Genomic DNA, 25,062 nt, shown 5'->3' on the forward strand with positions numbered 1-25,062 from the left:
ATGTTCATTGCATGGTTGCACTGCAAAAGCACCACGGTGAAGCATTATTCCTTCATCAGTATTATTAGTATTATTTAATCACTGGCCTTTCCAAGAGGCTGAGGTATTCAAAGACGTATAAGGTGAGATAAAAGAGGTCAACAGCGGTTTAACACTTTGGTATAAGCAAGGCACTCGTCCTATGAGTTTACAAAGTTTGCAACATTTTTGCCTAAAGCTTTGTTTGTTTCTAGCATTGGTAATGATTTGGTATGTAGCATTCATTATTCTCCAGAAAGCATCAGATGGCCTTGGCTAAACAATGATCATGGTCTGGCTTTTAAAAGTTTACCTAATCATCACAATCAAGAGCTGGCTGCACATAAGTAGATCCAAAACAGGGTCAAGTAGCCAGCCCTTTTTTTTATATATAATAATACATGTATGCAGCCAAAAGGGCCAAATGCACAATTCCCCCCCTACAATCTCACTGCTAGTTTAATTAATATATACAACCAGATGCAGTTAGATTAAGCTTTTCATTCCAGTTGTGCAATAGTCTGTCAGTAATTATCCAGTATTGATCAGCAGCCGGGGTCATTTTCTGTTCTACATTTGACACAATTAAAAATAAGTTAAAGATAATTTATTATGATTTATCATCCTGTGTATTTTTCATTGTGTTCATATTTGCTGTTGTTTTATGGCCAGTTCATCTCTCTGATCACTGTCAAGGACTGATCAAGACTGACAGTAAGATTGGCACACACACACACACACACACACACACACACACACACACACACACACACACACACATTCATGTGTTTATAAATCAACAAACATTTTATTTTTGTGGCCATCACCATGAAGAATTGATGAGCCAGACCTTGATCACATAAGGCCATCTGGTCTCTCTGCTATTGAGTCCATCAGTCTCGAGGGTGCTTTGAAGCACCTCTGACCCTGAAGGGGTTAATTATAATATTTATGAAAAAGAAAAACAGTTATATTTCTCAAAGGTCAAGGGTCATGGGTCAGGAGTCAGGGGAAGGTCGCTGAGTGCCTTTGGCAGACGAAGGCCGTGCAAGAAAAAAAAAATCTTTGGTATTCTTTGGTATCATCAATGTGATTAAAATCACGAAATGGAAATTGAGTGAGGTAGCATCTTTGGTTCACACTATATATAGTCGATCTTTACACTTTTTAAAATTTTTTCTTTACACCTGGAAGCAGCTACTTCTTTGCTTCTTTGTCATTTTAGGAAATTATTACCAAATGTATTGTAAAGCTAACCACACCACAATAGACCAAATGGTCAGCACAATTAAATCAGACTGACCTCTGTGATAGGAAATTGAATGCACCATAAATGCTAATTAGGCAACACAGCCAAAGTACTTTCTCTTTGTTTGCTAAATGCATAGTTTTCTCTTCTTTTTTTTCCATTTAATTTTTGCTATCTCATAATGAAATAAAAAAGAATAAAAAACCTTACTGTCTTACTGCCTTTCCAGCTCTGGGAGTGGACTTGTCCTAGGACTCTTTGGTATATCAAGGGTTGCAGTGTAAAGCAGTAAGGGAAAACAATAATTTGCTAAGGTTAAATAAAACAAAAATAACAAAAAAAGACCCATCCTAAACATTAAAGTGATCCACATCCATGAATTGCATGTGACTTAAGTTTGTATAAAATAATTTCTAAATGCAAAAGTTATTCAATATAACATCTCAAATGTATAAATTAAATAAATCTTTGAAAACACTGACATTTCCAAATCTTGTATCAAATCATGACCTTTTCTAGGCATGTCCTGAGGTCTAAAAACTATGCTACTAATACAATGAACAGTAAATGTGTTTTCAATTATATGGGCAATTTATATGGCAATAGTATGTAACTGGAACACACGCTAAACAGGATTTGTATAAAAGTGTTATTTTAAAGTATTGTTTTTGAGGGACTGAAGAACGACAGATATTTCATATTATGGATTAGTTATCCAGTTGTGCATTTGATTAAAGCATTGAGTCCTGAGTATGCATACCAGTACAACGTCATCGCTATTTTAAATGGACTCTTTGGTATCAGCAATGAGTTAACTGTTTGCATCTCAAAACACATAAAATAGAAACAAAGCTATTGTAACAAAATTGCAAAAAATACTAAGCTGTTGGATTTCTAATCCTAAAATATACTATGTTTTTATATATGTGCAATTCTAGCTATTTCTGAGATAGAAAACAACAGAAAGTGTTGACTTGCAAAATTAAATTAATAATCCAAATGTTATTAAGCATTTGTGTTGACCATCTGGTATTGTGTCATTAAAGACTGAATTCCAGATTTAAACATTGTGTCTGCATGAGAAACATGGTTAATTTTATGTAGAAATTGCAAACAATGGCAATGAAATGTGAGATTGTATACCTTTTACCTTGGAAAATGGAAAGAGAGTTTGGAGAATCTATTTTTTCTAACAAGTGGGTGAAAGTATAAGTGCACTTATGAGTGCACCTTTGTCACTGAGGCCTACTGCTCAAACCCCATAAATGTTATCATCACAATGTTATAAAAATGTGGCTACTCTAATGATGGGTAATTTTACGTACATGACCTATCCCAGTCTTCACACCTTGGTACATAGATGGCGGGTTTTGTATTATTCCAAATGAGAAGTCGTCATACACAAAATATGACTTCTGTTGGTCAAAGAGAGTGGAAGCAGCGCATATCTCCAAGTTGCTGTTATGCCCAGCACTGGGATCAGTGGAATTTCTGCATGGAAATAACAGAGGATGATAACAGTCAGAAGTGTTTGGGTGGTAGGATTTAGTGATGAAAGTGCACTTGTATGCGCTTTTATACTTTTAAAAAAATACTCTTTATGTAATTTAATGTGTCAGGGAACCTATCACAAAGTATAATATTAGTATTTGAATCCTAAGATTAAGTTATAGGCTGGATACTCGTTCCAAGATAAAAATGTCTCTTATTGGTATGTTACTTTATGACAGGTTTCCTATATTTCCTAATGACATGCACCAGCTTGCATGAGTCTCTTTGGCTTTCATAATGGGTAATTTACTAAAGTGACAAACTTACACCTTGCAAGCATTTGCAGATCAGATATAAAACCTTTCCTTTTTATTAATGTAGACCAATGATCTTTGTTCTGCAGGTGCAGTTGCTTAGCATGTGCAGAACTTTGAAGTTTATTTAATTCTATGGTGCAACGAGCAGTCAGGTGGAGTTCCCCATTGCACCATTTAGAAACAATATAAAAGGGGAATGTATAGTGTCTTTGTTAGCACGTTTGTTTTAAGTATTTATAATGCTCTGAACTAGAATACATATTTTATAAATTAAGAACATATGAAAGTTACAAAGAGAAGTTTCAATTTTCATTTGGCGCCACCTCTGGGTTTGACTGGTGAAATTTAGTGAGCAGAAAAGTACGGTATCTCATTTTACTGTTGCAGTAAACAAGTCTCTTGAATTACAGAAGCCAAATTTCTGCGTACGTATTATGGCAACACCGGTGAGCTGGGCGGCAGGGTGAGCCAAATGACAGCTCACCCTGCTGCCCCTCCAAACCCCGTCCGCGATAAATACTATTACCTCTCCCAGATGTAGCAACTCGACAGGGAGATGCAATTTGGGGTCTGGTGATTGCTGGATCTCCGAATTACTCTTGTGTGTGGTGCGCAACTCAGCACTAGTGCTATGATGGCACCCAGCTTTGGTGCTCAGCGCTGAGTGACAGGCGCCTAAGTCACCTGCTTTGAAATTTCTCGACTTAGTGGTTGATTATGTAACCAGATTGTACTCAATGGAGCCACTTTTCTCTCTGGACGATTCTTAAACTTATTCAGGGGATACACGGTACGTTTCTGTACTGTGTATCAACCAGCTGATCCGGCCAGCTGATAATATTCAGCTGGCCCGATCATGCCGCTTGACCCGCACCCGCTCGATCCCCGCCGGCGGACAATGGCAGGGAATCAAGCGCTGATAAGGAAGCACCGGTGGGGACGAGCGGCAATCAATCCGCGCGCACGTGCGGACGAGCGGGGATGCGCCGGCATCGAGCCGTGGCTCGATCCGGCACAAAAACGGGCCATGTATGCACGGCATTACAAAGCACACCAGTTAAACCAGATTTAGATTACATTAGTTTTAGCACTGTAATAGAACCAAATAAATAAATTAAGTAAAAAGACAAAAAACACTAGATATTCCCGAATATTAGTTTCTACAAACTTTTGTGGAAGGGTAGCTAACATATTTATCCCTAAGATCTTCCTCACACATGTTCATATACAATGGTCTGGTAGAATGGTTAGAATGATTGAGTGGTTAGTTTGCAGTATGTGTGGGGAGCGGTGAAGAAGCAAAGTAAAGCAAAGGGTACTTGTGCTCGATTCAAGCAGATCATGTCCTTCAAATATCTATGGTAGTTAAAGAAATCCCTAAAATTATGTTTTCTTACAAATACAGTGCTGTTCAAAATGAATGTTTGTGAGTTTTCGTTTTTTTTTCCCTTGTAAGAAATTAGAATCGTTTATACCTACACTTTTTCATACAACATTATGTAAAAATATCACTGGAATATTAAAATCACTGCAATAAAACACCTGGACTACTATATTAAACGTGTTCTTTGGTATGTTGCACTTGTGGGAGAGGTCATGTTTCTTTTTGTCTGGACAACCCTTAACAAACAAAGAGAATGCACAGGTCTAGGTGCCATTCAGCCATTTGAACACCAACAGTAAACCTTAAATCCACCAGGTTCAAATGACAAAGCCACACTCAGTTCCAATAAACTCAAGACGACTTGTTGGTCACACTGTATCCCAACCTGTAGACAAGCTATGACCATATTCCTTACCACTGGATTGTAAGTACTATAAACCATACACCTTCATGTTTAAAATCGTGGTGGCAATGACTACCCATATCAGAAAATGTCCATTCAATGACAAGAGATCACAATGCTCTAAACCACCAGACATCAAAGTACGGTGAAGATGATGATGATGGTTGAAGGTGTAAGGCCAGTGGAATTTTGTCTCAATATTTGTTTTTTTTGTTTTGTTTTTTTTGCAAGTCGTTCTCCTGAAATGTCTTAAGAAGAAAAGTTCACCATACAGGAGAAATGAGTCTTTGGTTTCTTTGGACTTATAAATAATTTTGGTTTGAAATAGTTTAGAAAGTATAAACCTGCTAATTAGAGGTCCTTTTCCATTGTATTAAAGCTTTTCCACCGAGGTTGTAGTTTCTTTTTTTAATTTTTTTTTGTTTCCCTCATGCTTTGGTACAAGTGCTTGATGAAGATGATGTATTTCCCGAGCTGCCTTCATCTTGCCACTTATCTAGACTCCTCCTGCGAGCATTCATGAAGAAGTTGCTGACTGTGCTGAGCTCCAAGCCAAGCTGCTGGGAAATGGTGATCTGTAACTCTTTGGATGGACGCTTATTTTCTTTGAATATTGCATGAAGAGTCCTCCTTTGGACATCTGTGAAGACCAACCTTGGCTTTTTTGGTGTATTCCCTCTGTCTTTGCCATGATCTTGTTCTTTTCTTTTACATGCTAAAAAAAAAAATGCTGTTAGAACCGTAAATCTAAAGTATAAAACATGAAAAACATTTAATGCTTAAAGGACTTCCGAGGCCAAATGTTAAAAAAAGTTAACTACCTGCATCCTATTTTAAGGCACGGAGGACGCCCTCCGCGCCCTCCGCACCGTTCTGCCGGGTCCCCGCCGCTCAATAGCCCCCCGGGCCGGCTCCCGATCTCACAACCAGGGTCGGGCTTGCCTGCCTGCACAAAGATGGCCGCATGAGCTGGCCGCGGCTGCGCAGTCCGCTTAGCCGCTAGTGTGGCTGCGCAGCTCTAGGACAAACCCCTTCGATCCATGCTACAGGCTTTTTCCTGTAGCGTGGATCGGGGGATTGGCCCTGGAGCCAGCTCATGCAGCCATCTTTGTGCAGGCAGAAGAGCCCGACCCAGGCAGTGAGGTCGGGAGCCGGCCTGGGGGGCTATTGAGCGGCGGGGACCCGGCGGAACGGCACGGAGGGCGCGGGCGGCGTCCTCCATGCCTTAAAATAGTAGTTAACTTTTTTTTTATCATTTGGCCTCGGAAGTCCTTTAAGATTAAAGCGGACCCAAACCAAACATTTTTTTAATTAAAAATATTTAGTTGCACCACTCTGACACATATAAAGATAAATAAACACTCCTTCAAACCTATGAGCATTTCAGTGCATGCTTTTCACCATTCTCTTTTCATAACTAGGGTTATACTGGGGGCAGCCATTAGCAATTCCTCCATTGCCGTACACCACCTACTCCACCAGTTTGCCGGATTCTGTCCCGGCAATATGAAAGGAAGTGAGGGGTTCCTCCAATAAATGTAAAATATTTTATATTTGTCATCATGCAGCTGAAAAAAGGCTGCTATTTATTATTAAAAATTTAGAAAATAGATTTTATTTCTGAAATCTTGTATTTTTAATTTGGGCCCACTTTAAGGCAAACTATTATTATATGGTAGTTGTTGGTGGGCAAGCTTTTGATAATCCTCAAGTCCTACATGAAATTATTTCTATTAGTCAATTCTTAATTGTATGTTTGTATTAAATATATATGGTCTGATTTATAAACATTCCAGAAATCCATCATAAGGCAAAAAATCCTGATCATGAATTTAGTCATCAAAAAAACTCCACATGCATATTCAATTGGAAACTCACTGATTATTTTGCATGTATAAACAGGCAGGAATATTTTATGGACATTTTCTCTCTCAATAATGTTAGAGAAAAAGTTTATAAAACACCCATGAATGCTCTAATAAGTACGGTATTATACGTGTACTGTATATAGAAAAACTCCATGGTCCATATGCAATTCAATTTTTCTCCTGAGTTTTCTCTTAGGTAATATTTCTAAACTTTTCACCAACTTTTTGGCACTTTTTTAGTTGAAAAGTGATGGAAAGTTATTTTACATCAAAGATGAAAAATGATCTCCTAGTAGAAAACTAAGGTGCAAAAAAGTGAATTGCATATGACCCCATATATCCCCAAGTCTCATAAACACTTTATCCACCATACAGGCTAGGTGGTCAAGAAGGCTCAGCCTATGAATAGGGGCTTTTGCCCCATTGGCAAGTAACATCCTTCCCCCTTAGAACGCACCCTTGTTCCAATCTTAATTTTAATGTGCTATTCTTCATCTTCATGTGACTCCATAAAGAAGGTAGAAGTAATAGTATGGCTGTGTTTTTGATCAAATAGCCCAGAAAGGTGTCATTTGTGACCTCAAACCCATTTACCATAGATGGTAAAGTTACTAATTTAAGAAAAGAGAAGCATCTAGCCCCTCCAGAGGCTTTCCACGTCCTTCTCAATTCCACAGCCACTTCCCGGGAGACACTTTTAATTTGTGTTCATGCTCCCCTTTATGCACGAGTGTGGGCATACTGTGCCGGCGTGAGTAAGGCCTCACCTGCGCAGTAGCACAGAGCCACTCATGGACGAGTGGTTTCAGCTTACTGCACAGGTATGGCTGTACTCGCACGGGCCCAATACAGTTGTACCCATACATGGCAGTGAGCAAGGCAATGAGAACTTATCCAACAAGCTCTTCTTGGATATGTTCAGTGGGTCTGTGCGTGGCAACAGTGTGGTCGAGGTGGAGATGGTTAACCTCCATCCAAAGACTGCACTCTACCTAGGTAATAACTTACTTTTTGGGTCGCCTCCGGATTGCTTTAAGCCCATATCAAAAGTCATTAAGGATGGTATTGATAATTTATTTTTTATATTTTTTTTTATATTTTTTTTTTTGTTACAAATTCCCACTTTTTTGTACCCTGCGTACGCGCATCTGCATAGTGCTGTTAGAAAAAGGGATCCTGCACACTTATTGATAAATTATGTGAGTGACCTACTTAGAAAGCAGTGCAATCTCCAGTGATGAATAGGGACATGTGAACATGTGTGCCATTTATCCCTATTCATTTTAATGAAATATCAGGTTTTGGAAAGGCACACCTTGCCGTGTGTAGTCGGGTGCTCAGCCTTGATGCAGAAGCAACATCAGTCTGATATAAGCAATTCAAGTTCGGCTGGCACACCAGTTCAATGTTCCAAGCAGTTTCATTGTATGCACAACATGACAATTGTTTTGGGGCCGCGGAGGGTCCCCTTCATCAGATACAGTGCAGACATACAAGTGATGCGAAGTACACTACGCAGTTTTTACTGCTATGCAGTTTTTGATGCATCTTGACATAGGATTAAAATCTTGTACGAAAGGGATGCCACTCCCGTGTTGTACTACCCAGGTGTATCTCTCTTTCTCTCGTGATGGCACTGGCTAATACAATTTCCAGGTACCCTCTCTCCATAAACCTTGTTTTCATGCTCCCAAGCTCAGATTCTGCATCTTTTCCAAACATGCAAATTCTATGGACCCTGAGGAATTGTGAGACCGGTAGACCCTTCATAAGATGGGTTGGGTGTGCGCTGTTATATTGGAGCAGTGTGTTATGTCAGCCACGCCCCCCGCTCGTCTCTGCGTGTCATACTATCCCGGTCCGAGCAGGGAGCGAGGTGGTAACCTAGACACACCCACCTACGGACGTGATTGGTTGTAGCAACCTGCTTGTCAGGTTGCCATGACTATCCCCGGGGACACTGCATGATCAGCCTAACGGCTGATTTTCTCCACAGGCGGCGGTGAGCGCAAGATTCATAGTTGCAGACTGCTGTTATGCAGTCTGTAACCTCATTACCTCAAGCTGCTGTGACTGTTGTATATACGGGGGACACATATAGGAATACCTGGAAGGACTAATCACGCAGGTCAGTTATTAAGCAAAAAATGGGCATTTTTAGTGTGTCATTTATGCAATACATTTGTATGAAGCAGGTCATGTATGTTAATGAAGGGGGAGGTTCATTTTCTGATGCCTGGTGATTGATCACAGCTTTTATATATATATGTATATGTGTTTGTACTTCACATCACTTGTATGTCTGCACTGTATCTGATGAAGGGGACCCTCCGCGGCCCCGAAACAATTGTCATGCTGTGCATACAATAAAACTGCTTGGAACATTGAACTGGTGTGCCAGCCGAACTTGAATTGCTTATTCCTTTTAATGAAGTAAGGCGTGCTGGTGCTGTGCTGCATGCCCAGTACTCTCTCTGCACTTTATGCACATTAAGGCTACTTTCTGGTTGACAATAACATTCTGCCTGGCGATCACAGCTAAACAACACTGAGGGAATGCAAATTAGAATCCCTGTGCATCATAAATTACGCCCCAAAAACGTATTGCTAATTTTAAACTAAACTAATTTTAAACTAATTTTAGCTAAAAATGTATTGTATCCATGGTAATAGTAACACACTGTCTATTTCCAATACTATTGTCCCAGGAGTGATTCTTAAAAAAACATGTGACATGATGTGCCCCACCCAGAGCCAGATCATCTACAAGGCAATTCTAGGCAGATGCCTTGGTCCTGGAGATAGTCTAGGGGCCTGGAAGATGTTAGCCACAACTAAGGCCTCAATTCACGGAGCTTTATCAAACACTTTATCAAACGTTTGATAATTTACCTCATGGGTAGAATCTAATTTTGAATTCACTAAGGTGTTATAGATTTATCGAATGTTTTATCGATAAAATGTCCAATAAATCTATAACACCTTAGTGCATTCAAAATTACATTTTACCCATGAGGTAAATTATCAAACGTTTGATAAAGTGTTTGATAAAGCTCTGTGAATTGAGGCCTAAATCTTATAAAAAAAAACAAACAGAAAAAAAAAACTGGTGACCATCAGGGGTGGACAAATACTGCCATCTTGCCTATGGCAATAGCAAAAGAAGGACACGGCACTCAGAAAGCTGTAAGCAGCCACAAGCTGTATTGGAGCTTAGTGGACTCACACTACATGTTTTGGGTGGAGCCCTTCCTCGGGGGCCTAGGGCCCCATTTCATCTTAACCCATTTCTGGTCCCACCCAATGCACTGCAGGAGTAATTCTAGTCCTCAGCACAGCACACACAGTACTATCACAGATTACTGCATGAATTAGTTCTGCATGCTCAGTCTGGCTGCTTGTAGAATATAAATGTGAAACAGGCATACAGTGGAGCTGCAGAAACAGTTCTTTCATATCTCAGTCAATTCGTTCCTCCACAGAGTAACTCCGTGTTCATGATCATATGGGGTGAAATGTATAATAGGTACAGGTGTCCCACAACAACCTTCAGTGATATGCCATTCAGGATCACTAAAGAACTTACATGAATGACCACTATTGTATTGTGTCTTTAGAGGACAAATGTAGTGAGAGGTATATTGAGGCTGCCATATTTATTTCCGTTTAAGCAATACTAGTTGCCTGGCAGCCCTGCTGATCCTCTGCTTCTAATATTTTTAGCTGTAGACCCTGAGCAAGCATGCAGCAGATCAGGTGTTCCTGACATTATTGTCAGATCTGATAAGATTTGCTGCATGCTTGTTTCTGGTCTGATTCAATCACTACAGCAGCCAAATAGACCAGCAGGGCTGCCAGGCAACTGGTATTGTTTAAAAAGAAATAAATATGGCTGCCTCCATATACACCTCACTACAGTTGTCCTTTAACTCATCTTTGGCCGTTGCCCCCTTCCCCCCCCCCCCCCACCACCATTCCTTATAACAGCAGACCTGTGCAACTGTGATGGAATGCAAATAAGGGCCTTAAAATGAACTTGAGGTGAGAGTGATATGGAGGCTGCCCTATTTATTTCCTTTTCAACAATACCAGTTGTTTGGCACTCCTGCTCAGCTTTCTGGCATCAGTAGTATTTGAATCACACACCTGAAACAACAATGCAGCTAATTCAGTCAGACTTGAGTCAAAGACATCTGATTAGCACCCTTGTTTAGGGTCTATCACTAAAAGTACTAGAGGCAGTGGATTAGCAGGACAGCAAGGCAACTTGTATTGTTTAATCAGAAATAAATATGGCAGCCTTCAAATTTATGGATTTTTTCAGATTAGTTCATTACTGATTTTACTCTCAGTTTTATTTCTCAAAAAGTGTACTGAATTAAAGGGAAACCCCGTCCAAAAATAACAATAATAACAACTGGAGTATTTGAAGTAACTGAATGGATCTCACTAGGTGCCAATAACGTGTTTGCTGCCACAAGGAATATGCAACAGGGTGAGTGATGCAGCAGAAGAGGAACAGGAAAATCTATAAGGCTAGCTTTACAGCGACTGTTGCATAGCTTACCCAGCAACGCAATGGGAAAGCGGGCACATTATATGTGCATTGTGTTGCATACAGTGAAGCATACAGTCAATTAAAATTATGCCTCATTGTTACTGTTAACACTTGACACCCCTGTCACTACAACACACATCTTTCATCAGCCCATTAGGCCTCGTTCACATTATGCGCTGGTGTCCGCATTTTGGCAGCGCGTATGGTGTGCGACATGCTAGCACATCAGACAATTATAGCACTTCTGATGCTCAGATCATATGTACTGTGCAGCAGTGCGATGCACTTTCACACTACTGCATGCATTTTTCAGCCAAGCGCAGTGCTGACCCATTCACTGTAGTGAATAGGATCAGCAGTGCAGCGCACAATGGCGCAGATGACGTGCGATCGTGTGCCCTGCATTCTAATCGCGAGGTAATTCTGCGTTAACATTGTGAACAAGACCTTAGTCTCCATACTGAGTCTGAGAGGAGTAACTCTTTGCAATTTTATAATTCATAGGGCTAGCAAATTGAAACTTTAGCCCTTATTATCAAATACAATAAAAGAAATAAAATTACTTGTATATCCAGTTAGATCTTCTCTGACTTGTTTTTGTATTTGTGGGAAACCTACGTGACAAGAAAACCAGTGTTCCTTTAGTGGCACATTTCTTTAGCATAAGCCATAGTGTATAGATCTTTGGGTCACAGAAATCAAAAGAAAACTTCAAACCACATTGAGCAAAGCTGACGTATGAAACCACATTTATTCATAAATTCAGGATTTAGAATTTTATTCACCATGTTTATTTAGTTAGTATATTCCATGTCTCATGATTATATTGGCTGAAAAACAATAACCCAGGAAATGGTATAGTTACTGACATGTCATTAAAGGGACAGGCTTAACAGTCCAACTTGGCACTACACAGAGTTGTGCGGTGTGCCAATCTAATCATATGTCCAGAATACGTGTTCATTCTTCCGTAGACCGTACTGAATTGTATCTAGTGTTGGTGTTTGAATTGGGGAACATCATTCTAAATTCACCCGAATGCCACACTTCAGCACCATTCAGCACTGAACCTATGGACAGGGTCGGGGGTTGTTCACTTACTTGTGCTTCATGGCGTGTCTCATGTAACTCCGATACTTCCTCCTTTCGGCTTTGGAAGGAGGAAGTACGGAATCACGTGAAACGTGCCGTGAAGTGCAAGTGAGTGAACTCTCCCTCACCCTGTCCGCAGATTTAGTGCTGAATGGTGAAAAAGACAAGAGGATGTGTGCTCACCTGACTCATCCTGGCTGCAAACTTAGCCTTCTCTGCACAACTTGGTGGAGGGGTGGGGGTGAAGGGTATAGCTGTGAAGTGCAGATGACTAACCCCCAAATGTGTCCACCACCAGTGAGAACAGTCCAGGCCCGCCCCCAAAGGATAGCATCCATCTTTATCAGTATGCAGATCTGCAACATTTGTGCAACTGGTGCTAATGGTGCTAAAGTGTAGTGGTTGGATGAATTCGGAACAATGTCTGGAATTCGAACACCAACACTAATTGTATCTGTATATCCTAAACATTTATAAATGGCAATATCACATAGAATATTTGTCACATTATTCCAGGGGGTATCTGGATATGAACACACTTCCCCGTAGCTTGGTGAAATGCTATGCATTTAATCAGTAATGTGCAGTGCTCAATATGTATATATATATATATATATATATATATATATATGTATATATATATATATATATATATACTGTATATATATATATATATATATATATATATATATATATATATACACAGTATATATATCAAGCCTTCTGACCTGTATGAAAAACATTCCAAGCACTTCTTTTTCACATGCATGCATAATATAGTAATTAGAGCTGTGTACATGAAAAAGTTTAAATCTAGGCAGGAATATTTCTATAGCATAGCAGAGTATACTCGGAGCAAAGTCAAACCCGATAGCTTGAAATTATGATCCATTACACTTTTATTGTTTGTTTAAGTAAGATTAATCATCTAATAAGCACATAGCGACCTATCTCTTTCCTGATAAGGAGGCGCCTCTCAGATTGTATTGCTGGTAGCAGTCGGGTCCAAGAGCTACCTACTATCAAAGCGGTGTCTGCGTCTATATTACCCTGCACCATAACATATAGCTAGCTCATACTATGTCAAGCTCCTTAAAGTCGTTATGTCTGCAAACATATCTTTAAGAATAATCAATGGCACCGATCAATAGGCCACGCCAGTAATTTGTATATAATAACGGCCTTACAATTTATTTATTTTTTATTTTGGTCTAGTATCTGCATAGTCATTATCAGTCCTTCTAACAGTGATAGTAAAACCTATTTCAAGAAGGTTTTGTTTTTTTATCTGCAGAGCACAAAGTTCAGATGTTTATAAAATTCCTTTTAATGCCACGGCCCTGAGTTATTTCTAGCTCTGCTAATTGCCCAACACTTAGTCTAATGAGTTCTCTTACAAGGAGCACCGAATTTGTAATAGCTGTTTATATCTTCAGTTGAGAGATTTGCATATAAACCACGGTGACAATAAACAGAATGATAGTGGTACATTGGACCACTCTGTATGCATTGCCTTGCTCCAGGCTCATCTCTCTTTCTTATACACAATATGCTGCATGTGCCAAGATCTGAACTTTACTGATTGCTTCCCCTCCTGCCTGGCCAGCAGCTTGGTACGTATACAGTGCATGGCGCCGTCTGCTTACTCTTCTATTGATTTTTTTTCTTGCAACTCACTTTCAGCTTGCACATTACACAACTCTAAAACCAACCTGCTCACCTAAAAACCATAATGAGACAATAGAATAAATGTCAACAGATATCCAGGCTAGTAATATCAGTAGATATACAGTACAGAGCTGACTCGGCCTCTGTGTCTACAAGCTGATGATGGGATGAAGGGCGGAAAACATGAATTATACATCCTGTACAAGTGAAATCACTGCAGTCCTTTTCTTAGGTGTTTCCGTGAGCAAAAAGTTAACCCTGGCTACACACACAGACACACAGTCCACTTTTTACTCCAGTGATGGCCGTGGACATGAACACAGCCATAGAAACATATATCATGGCCGTGGTACTTACTGAGGAATACTACAACCAAGACTGAAGACTAACCCATAAACATGGCAGACTGTTGTCTTCTAAAGTAGTCTTCTACTGGTACTCTTTCAGCAAAGATCAGTCAAATGTGTGGTGATGATATGACAGTGACAGTCCTTTCAGCAGTGTGTGGCCATGTGACAGTGACAGTACTTTCAGCAGTGTGTGGCCATGTGACAGTGACAGTCCTTTCAGCAGTGTGTGGTGACATGACAGTGAAAGTCCTTTCAGCAGTGTGTGGTCATGTGACAGTGACAATCCTTTCAGAATTGTGTGGTCATGTGACAGTGTCAGTCCTTTCAGCAGTGTGTGGTGAAGTGACAGTGACAGTCCTTTTGGCATTGGATAGCATTACTGTGGACATGCAACACTATCCCAATGCTTACCCCAAAAATCATTGGGTGTGGCGGACAGCGAAGCTTGGTTCACACATAAAAAGCTGTCCAGTCTTGTCCTGTCCGTTTTTGACAGTTGCCATTAGTTTTGTATGAGCTTTCTAGGGATATGTTCACACCAAAAAAAACGATATTTCCGGTCCAGTCCTGTCAGTTTTGTATTAGCTTTGTATGTGTTTCTGTGACTGTGTTCACACATAAAAGGTGCCATTTCCAATTCAGTCCAGTCCTGTCAGTTTTGTATCAGTTTTGTATGTATTTCTATGATTGTGTTTATACATAAAAGGTGTACATTTCCGGTCCAGTCAGGTAAAACTTATAGAAAACTGATGCAAAACTGATGCAAAACTGACAAGACAGGATGGTACTGGACTGCACCGGAAATTGAACAGATTTATGTGTGCACCAAGACTGAATGTAGGCTCCTTGCTCAGCTACACTGCTCAAAAGTGGCCAGCTGACCATATCCTTCTTATTGGCCTGCACCATCTCTTGCTTTATCTTGCTATTGCATGAAAATGCTGGTTTGTTTGATGCGTTTGTTGAGTATGCCATTGTCATGATCTTTTCTGAAAATGATCAACAGTCAATCTGATCTGAGATCTTTCTCTGATGTCTGTAGGCTGAATAGGGATAGGATTATCCAATATCTCTGTCAGGAATAAGAAAAGATTATTCAGTAGGACTGTATCTAAATTTACCAATGGGGATTTAGATGGTGCTATAATTGTGTGAGCAGACTGGATTTAATAATGAACTACTGTATGGTGTCCTTAGTCTCCTTCAAAAAATAAGCTAGTTTTGGCATATAAGGAATGTAAAGCCAACTTCAATATCTCAGTTAATTCTTTATATTTTATATAGGATGTATGTAATATAAATGTGCTGTTTAAGCAATATGTATTTGGATATCAAGGCATGAATTTTGTTACGTGTCATTGCTGCTTTGTGATATGGATATCATATGAATTTTAATTCTGTATGGCAGACTCACTGTACATTGGCTTAATCACTTAAAGTGTACCAGAGATCACCTTCTAGCAAAAATCGATACTTACCCGGGGCTTCCTCCTGCCCCATAAACACATGTGAGTCCCACGCTGTCCTGCCGCCATCTGCCGTTCAGCCGCAATCAGCCCCGGTAATTTGCATCCAGTCTGGGTCTTCTGCACTTGCGCTGACCTACTGCACATGCGCAGTAGACCGGACTAATGTCACAAGAAAGTTACCGTGGCTGATCGCGGCTGAAAGGCAGACCGCGGGAGGACGGCGTGGGACTCACATGTGTTTATGGGGCGAGAGGGAGCCCCGGGTAACTATCAATTTTTGCTAGAAGTTGATCTCTGGTTTCCTTTAAGTATTAGTGTCCCTTTACGATATATATGCACATAAATTAAATTATTTTATTCTGAAGCTCTTAACCCTTTAGCAGCCAATTTATTTAGAGGCTTGCAAGTGCTCCAGGCCAAATTATTTTAGAACTTTTTTTTTATTTCTTTTTTGTTACATTTCCTTGATTCTAATTAGTAATTAGTACTGCTGTAATGTGTATTTATGGCCACTTGGCACTAGGGGGCAGTGTGAGCCAATAACACAGAACTTATTTACAGCACCGTGAGTTCTGCTGACTGAGGTCAAAAGCAGTGCACTTATCTCATAGGAGATAATGCTGTTGAAGCTGCTAATGGTTTAAAGGGCCACTCTCACAGAAAATTGTGAAATTAAAAATACATACATATAAAACGTAAATTTCTCCCAGAGTAAAAAGCACTATAAATGACCTTTTCCCTATGTTGCTGTCATTTACAGTAGCTAGAAAGAAGTTGACAGATCTGACAGATTTTGGACTAGCCTATCTTTAATTGGGGATTCTCAGTATTAACTTTATTCTCTTCAAACGCACTCCCTGGAAAGGATCATTACAAAGATGTCAGCCAGGGCATACTGAGAAACTTATAGAGCCCCATAGCAAAATTTGTATGCCCCCCCCCCCCCCAAAAAAAAATGAACGTACCTTTGTGGCCCAGGTAGCCCCTCAGTACAGGGAGCTAGTGATACCCTCCAGTATTATGTTGTCCCAGTATCGTTTGCCAGAGTAAAAGTAGCAGGTGGGGCCCTTAGCTTACTATAGGTAGTCAGATAAACCTCCCCCTCCCCCCTCCCCGAAGTATAGTTACTCCCCTCCCCCATAAGAAAGCAAATGGAGCGCTGAATGGTAGTTACATACCTCTCCATCAATGATCTTCCTTTCTCTTAGCAGCAGAGTCTCTATGATTACAGTGCCCTCTCTTGTGGGTTACATGACTGGTGGAGACTCTGATGGTAGTAAGAAGGAAGGTCATTGGTGGAGCCCAGAAAGGTATGTAACTTCCATGTAGTGCTGCACTTGCTTTACTCTGCAACTCAGGGGGCCTCCATGAGGCTCTCAGAGGACCCCCTTAACCATGGGTTCATTGGTCTATCAGTGTCTTTGTGTCAGTCCGACCATGTCCCCTGTCAATCCTCCACTACTGGCCTGCCTTAATTCTTAATAGTAATACTTCAGTTAGGGTCTGTTTCCTCTATGTGTAGAATCGCTGCGTTTCCCTGCAGGTGAGTGGGGTGGAGATTCGCTGCCTAGCTCTTTAATGGGTTGCTGTCCAGATTACAATCTGGATGGAACGCACCGGAATCCCTATAGTCTTGCATGGCACAGCTAAACAATTTGGGCTGCGGCTGTGCAGCAGAACAGGAGCCATGGCCGAATCAGAAATTGCCAAGACTCCTAGTAGAAATAAGCTCTAATACTGATTAAAAACTTCAGAGTAACTAGGCTTACCAATAGTGAAATATTGATAATTTTTACTGATATTTTATTATAACTTAATTTGTCTTACCAATAGTGAAATATTGATAATTTTTACTGATATTTTACTATAACTTAATTTATCCTAACACCCCTCCCTGTCGATACCTAACACTAACTGATCCCCCTGGTGGTGCCTAACCCTAACTCCCCCTCCCCCCTGTGGTGCCTAATGTGAAGGACCCCCCTGGCACTGCCTAACTCTAAAAATCCCCTGGTGGTGCCTAACACTAAGCACTCCATCCCCCATCTGTTCTGCCTAACTCGCCTAATCTTAAGTGTCTAAACTTAACCCACCATGCCTAACATGAAGGGCCCCCTGCCAGCACTTATCCCTAAAGACCCACCACCTGTTGCCTAACCTTATATGCCAATATTTCACAGCCACAGGTGGCAATGTTGATAGCCATGATTAGCATTGCGGGTGTCAGCATGCATGACATGTGGCCCTCGTGCCTGCTATTTTATGGGGCGCCTCCGGTGCCCAAAAAACTGTTAATAACCGCTAATTGTAGCTATTAAAGGATACCCGAAGTGACATGTGACATGATGAAATAGACATGTGTATGCACAGTGCCTAGCACACAAATACCTAGGCTGTGTTCCTTTTTTTCTTTCTCTGCCTGAAAGAGTTAAATATCAGGTATGTAAGTGGCTCAGTCCTGACTCAGACAGGAACTGACTACAGTGTGACCCTCACTGATAAGAAATTTCAACTATAAAACACTTTCCTAGCAGAAAATGGCTTCTGAGAGCAAGAAAGAGATAAAAAGGGGAAATTCTTATCAGTGAGGGTCACACTGTAGTCACTTCCTGTCTGAGTCAGGATTGAGTCAGCCACTTTTACATACCTGCTATTTAACTCTTTCAGACAGAGAAAGAAAAAAAGGAACACAGCCTAGTTATTTGTGTGCTAGGCACTGTACATACACATGTCTATCTCATCATGTCACATGTCACTTCGGTGATCCTGTAACATTGCAGTCTTTGGTGGTGCTGTTTTTACCTGCTTTGGTGGTATACAGTTTTTTTGAAAAACACACATGAACTAGCGCAAAAAATAGATTTTTATTTACCTGGGGATTCTTCCACCCCCAGTAGTATATCAGGCCCCTCTGTGTCCTTTGGGCGCCCTCCATTCTCCCACTCTCAGTCCCACAATATCTGAAACAAGAGCTTCAATCACACCTACTGATTACTGCCCATGCGCAGTTCCTTTTATGTGTTCTTACTATATATATATATATACTGAGTGTATATATAACTGCCGCGCGCGCACCCGCCGCACGCGCACCAGCCGCACACCCGGCTGGGTCCGTGCTGCACACATGCGCAGTAGCAAAAAGCACGGACCCAGCTACACAGGGACAGTGTGATGCAGGGAAACAGGGGTTTTATTATAAAGGATATAAACTGTATATATATATAGATAGATAGATAGATAGATAGATAGATAGATATGTATAGATAGATAGATAGATAGATAGATAGATAGATAGATAGATAGATAGATAGATAGATAGATATAAAACTATGCTTTGTGTGTGTGTGTGTGTGTGTGTGTATATATATATATATATATATATATATATATATAAATATATATATATATATATATATATATATACATATATATATATGTACACAGCTGTTAGTGAGGAAACTGCATAGAACTGTATAGCTATAAAGTATATATACTGTAGTATGTCATTTGCAGAGATGTTACTGACAAACAGAATAAAGCTTTGGAAGAAAACAATTATCTTGTGAAAGTGTAAAGACCCGAGGGACTGTTATTTGATGATCACATAATATTATTAAGTTCCTATCACTTCCGGAGAAAAAATAAGGTAAATCAAAAGAAAGACAAGTTTTCTGGAATATCTCCTGAAGAAATGTAGTATGTATACTCACACAAGTGATTAGACTGGGTGCTTTGTGATGGATAGCCGATTTTAACCAGGGAGTCTGCAGGCAACTGTCCAGAGTGCTGAAATACCGGATCGGCTGGTACCAAAGCTAGTTCAGTAAAGACATTAGATAATTTCAATGATTGTAGACTCCACCTCATTACAATAAATCAGTTCATTTCATTTTAGTTATCAGAAATAATGATTACAAACAATAACATCTGGAAATGTGCAGTGATAACAAAATAAAGACACATGTTTTCATTCGATGACAGGGGATGAAAAGAGGAGAATGATGATAAGATAAAATGTGTCATTAGTTTCTAATGAGGTAGAAATACAAGCGATGGCAGAAACATGAGATGTCACTTCCTGTAGAACCCCAGGCACCATACAGCAGTCTGTAGGACCTCTTATGTAAGCTGGTGTCAAAATACTAGCAGTGTTGTCTAGACTAAGGTATGCAGGCAGATTCTATGTAGAATGCTAGCCATACACTTATAGATTTCCACCCAATGTTCCAAAACTATTGATTTTTTTTTCTGAAAAGAATCAGTTCAGAAGGATTTGAATCCTTCCATAAACAGCACATCAACTTGAAAATAGATTCCAGCACGTAATTTATTGAAAACAGAACTGCAGAGTTGCCCTGCTTGATGCAGTGCAAAGCTTTTCCATCCTGTTTGATTGATACTTTCGATAAATTTTTACTCAAAATCGCTCGAAAATCAATCAACCTAAGATTTTGAGGGATTTTCATTCATAGCAGATGAATGGGTTCTGCAAGGTATCGAATGAGAAAATCGATTAGTGTATGGCCCCCTAGGGAAGTTTATAAAAGTCAGGGATCTGGTTGGCTGATATAGAAGCAATCCTATTCTTCTTTTGTTACAGAAAAGTCAAACTAGCCCATAAGTCAAACTAGCTACAAACTAGAGCAATGGTATCTAGCTGCAAGATTACAATATGCACAAGCAGAGCTTATCCTCCATAAATACTGTATGAAAGAGTATGTTAAAGCAGACATGGTCATTGAGGTGCTAAGTTTTCTGGCTTGGAAGCAAATTGTTTGTAGATTGGTGCAATGCAAATTGCATGGTGCCAGTACTTTACTCAATTTTCCACAGAGCGACTAAGTGATTGACTTTATTGAGCGATCAACAACAATCTGGTCAATTGAAAGTCGAAGGCAAACAACTAGTGGCCCACATACTGCAAGTGAGATCTCATGCAATTCTCCTTCACTTCATGGTGCCCAATCGAGTAAATTGGTTGATTCGACCAGATATTGGCCAATTTCCATTGATCAAGCATGATGAAACATAATCGATTGCCTATGTGATAAAATGATCCAAATCGAATTGTCAAGCAGGTAAAAAAAGTAATGGATGGGCACCTTGAACTGAATTTGATAAGCACAATTTCTAGCTGCACACAATCTGCATGCAAGTCATAAAAAAACTGCATCTCATTGACAATCTCTGATCAAGAGGTACAGTATATGTTGCTAGCAGCAGCTAAAGCAATCATGAATTTCACTTTTTCTGTATAAGTTGAATTAGTTTCCACCTCCAAAGCCACCATATTGATCCTTTAATATGATAGGTGTGTGAGTTCTTTCAGATTCAGGACCTCAGTTTATTTTACACCCCAAAAGTATGAATCTTTATTCTTTACTATTAAACCCCTAACCACTAGTAAAGCAGCAAATAGATTGAGTTACTGATCTTGCCGCTTGGAAGGGAAATCCCTGCATGGATACAGCACTTTTTATTCTAAAAACTGGTAAAGAAGTCCAGCAATTTCTTCTACTGAGCAAGGTGCCTGATGCAGGGATACCCCAGTGCTGAAAGCCAGCAAAAGAACAGGAGAGAGCTCCCCAAGTGGCAGCCTTCCCACATGACAATCTGTAGGATGACGGAGTGCTTGTCTGGGAGTGGTGGAGGGTGAGATGGTCACCATGGCACTTAGAGTATATTTTATGAAGAATGTTTCAAAACTAAGCTACCATCTGAAACATTATATTTAAGTTCTGCAGTGTGCATCATGTGATTAGTTCTTTTTACCCTTTTTTGTGATATGTTTGCTTTAAACAGCCAGCTCACCCACAACTGACATTTCAACTCAAAGTAGATGTCAGAAAAGTGGATTCGGCAACAAGCTGCATATTTATCTTTGGGCAGTCTAAGAGAGAGGCCTCTATACTGGGCAGTCTAAGAGAGAGGCCTCTATACTGGGCAGTCTAAGAGAGAGGCCTCTATACTGGGCAGTCTAAAAGAGAGAGGCCTCTATACTGGGCAGTCTAAGAGAGAGGCCTCTATACTGGGCAGTCTAAGAGAGAGGCCTCTATACTGGGCAGTCTAAGAGAGAGGCCTCTATACTGGGCAGTCTAAGAGAGAGGCCTCTATACTGGGCAGTCTAAGAGAGAGGCCTCTATACTGGGCAGTCTAAAAGAGAGAGGCCTCTATACTGGGCAGTCTAAGAGAGAGGCCTCTATACTGGGCAGTCTAAGAGAGAGGCCTCTATACTGGGCAGTCTAAGAGAGAGGCCTCTATACTGGGCAGTCTAAGAGAGAGGCCTCTATACTGGGCAGTCTAAGAGAGAGGCCTCTATACTGGGCAGTCTAAAAGAGAGGCCTCTATACTGTGCAGTCTAAGAGAGAGGCCTCTATACTGGGCAGTCTAAGAGAGAGGCCTCTATACTGGGCAGTCTAAGAGAGAGGCCTCTATACTGGGCAGTCTAAGAGAGAGGCCTCTATACTGGGCAGTCTAAGAGAGAGGCCTCTATACTGGGCAGTCTAAGAGAGAGGCCTCTATACTGGGCAGTCTAAGAGAGAGGCCTCTATACTTGATGTCACAACTAGGGATGCGCAGGCACATTTTCAAACCTTTATTTTGCGACAATCTTGCTTGTTTTTTCACAGCAAAGAGGCTTGGCAAGGGGATGGGGGTTATTTTGTTTTTATTTTATTTTATTGAATGCAGATAATATTTGCAAGGGATCCTTATACTGCTGTATTGTAGCTGTACAGTAATCCCCAACAAAAGCATTTCCTGTGGCTTAGTATTCTGTATCTGCTGCTGACCCACATGAATCCCCAGCAGGAAATCCAGGGCTGTTTCTGTAAATGTTCACTACTGATGGGTGGATACATTTATCTAGCATTTAACCGCATTTAGAAAACACTTTTCCTATTGAAAATTCAATTTTAAAAAAAAAACTACAAGATCTTTTTGGAAGATAAATTCCCTTGTCCCCACTATTCACCTTAACATACTCAGCACATTTTGATGTCTATAGCATGTACGGGGGCTTTGCCATTAACCGCTAAATCAGCGCCACTGACATTAATGCAATTTGCGAAAGTGACCAGCGGTACCCCCTGAGGTTCGAGGAAATTCTCACAAGACTGGCAGAGACACTCTCGCTCATCCCTAGTCGCAAGTGGCCCTTCCAACTCTAGTCCTTATGATGGAGTCTCATACTTCCCTTTAGACAATAAATATGTTGTCAACCAAAACGTGTACACCTGAGCAAGCACAATAAAGCACAACAGAATCATAACACATCTATGCATGTTCACAGCCTTGTAACACTGCTATACAATCACAAACTTCCTGACTGTCAGAAATTAGGGACTCCCTTGCCTGCATATCATAGAGCAAAGCTTAGACTACAAGTTTACCAGATAACACAGTACAAAGCTTTCATTATTTTTTATCAATTTCCCTTTATGAATGTGCATATATAGCACTTGGGAATATCTTCAATGCAAATATTTTAGATTTTGGCAATGCAGACTAGACTCCTGGCTTAGGAGGGACTGTAACTGCCAATATGACACTCTAGTTGGGGAGCTAAAAGATGACCATGAGCAGCACTCATGTATACTCATCCCCGTCCTCTAATTCACTCCAAGTCACTGACAAAGAGGAATAGGAGAGAATGGCTTTCCTGACTCCACCAGCAGCAGTCTTATTGCAGGAATGTAACTCAAGCACTACTGGAGCCAAAAGATTAGCATAACATCGAGTTAGCTGGCAGGTTTCAAAAAAGTATACATAAAGAAGTTTCCTAATTGCTCTCACGGGTATCTTTTAATAAAATGTGTATTTGCTGTTTTGTAACTAATAGAATCAGATTAAAACATATACATTTTATCTGCCCTTCCATGAGAGTAGGACCATTTCTGGGCAATTTGGTGCCCCAACCAAGGCATCTCTCACTCCTTGGAATAGGAAGATCGTAGCCTACATTAATTCGTTTGGCAGGTATGGTATACAGAAATTATATTATTGCTCAAAATAAGTCTATAGAGGGTCCAGAGATCATTACCATGCCCAATGTATATGTCACTGCCTCAAACTCACTGGCCCGAACCCACATAATAACCCCCTCCTTATAATAGTTATGTGGGGTGTGTGAGCTAGTTTTTTTTTTTATTTTTTTATTAAATATACTGTTTATGACTGGCCTGTGTTTTTACAGGTCAGAATATTGTCCTGGAAAGGCAGAAAAGTTGTAATAAACAATATAGACACAAAAATATATAAATTGCAGTTTAATTAGCACATGATTACTACCTGCAATATCATTCTTATTCTATACAGGCCTCCTTTGTTACACTCATCGGCAGTGCCCAATGCCCATATATGTGTTTAAATCATCATCCATCCCTTTATTATTGCTACTAGTAATTATTATAAAAAGGTATAAAGCACAGTGAGCTAAGAATAGCTCTATGGTGCCCCCTCCCACAGGTTCCCCCTAGGCATCTGCCTGGTTTGCCTATGCTTAAAAACAGTGCTCCATGAGAGTGATTTTCTAAAGGAGAAAAGTAGTGAAGAACAGTGACATGTTGCTGTGTTCACACTGCTCTCTTGTAACCAGCAGGTGCAGGGAAGTTTAAATGCAGGAACTTCTTCCATGACTTGGGTATATGAAATAGTTGGTTGGGGAAGTGAAGCAGTGAAATGCTATAGCTTCCTTACATATTTTCTTTAGCAAATCACTCCCTTATATGTGAATAGTTATATAAAGATTAGGCTTCGGGATGTTTGGTTCAAGTGTTAAGCGCAGCTAGCTAGCCAGTTAATTACCTATCTAACAGCAGCACTGCTGTCAGTGAGCTCAATCCTCATTTAAATTTCAATGAGTAAATAACAATTGTGGATTCCGTTGCAACAACAACACAGGCATTTCCAGTGATTGCTGTGTGCTGGGCTCTTGTGGGTTGGATTAATACACTGACTTCACTGTATGACACATTTTGCAGTGTTGTATTGGAACGTGGTCCCCTATGAAATTGTGTCTGAAAATATCTCCTACTGCGGTATCTCATTTAGGTAAACATTAACCCAGAGCAAATGTAGCAATGCATTAGCTGGTTATAAATCAATCAGTCTACAAGGACACTGACAACATACCAGCCCGCAGGTGGAGGACTTTCTCAGCCACAGATTCTCTATCTGTCTCTTTATCATTGGCAC

General features: G+C 40.3%; 1 protein-coding gene across 3 annotated transcripts in view; it reads right to left on the reverse strand.

Annotated features, from left to right (window-relative positions):
* Window positions 1–1,768: 1,768 nt before the first annotated feature.
* The window catches only part of ONECUT1 (one cut homeobox 1), a 65,481-nt gene continuing 42,187 nt past the window's right edge, over window positions 1,769–25,062 (reverse strand). The window contains exons 2-4 of one of the 3 annotated variants that reach the window (XM_068275471.1): window positions 19,578–19,682; window positions 11,852–11,902; window positions 1,769–5,577 (exon numbers count right to left, since the gene is read on the reverse strand). In XM_068275471.1, coding sequence (XP_068131572.1) covers window positions 5,291–5,577; window positions 11,852–11,902; window positions 19,578–19,682 — 443 coding nt within the window. In that variant the 3' untranslated portion in view covers window positions 1,769–5,290. The remainder of the gene's footprint in view (window positions 5,578–11,851; window positions 11,903–19,577; window positions 19,683–25,062) is intronic. The other 2 variants (XM_068275472.1, XM_068275473.1) reach the window with 2 other exon arrangements.

This window comes from Hyperolius riggenbachi, chromosome 3 (assembly GCF_040937935.1).
Source record: "Hyperolius riggenbachi isolate aHypRig1 chromosome 3, aHypRig1.pri, whole genome shotgun sequence".
Classification (NCBI taxonomy): domain Eukaryota; kingdom Metazoa; phylum Chordata; class Amphibia; order Anura; family Hyperoliidae; genus Hyperolius; species Hyperolius riggenbachi.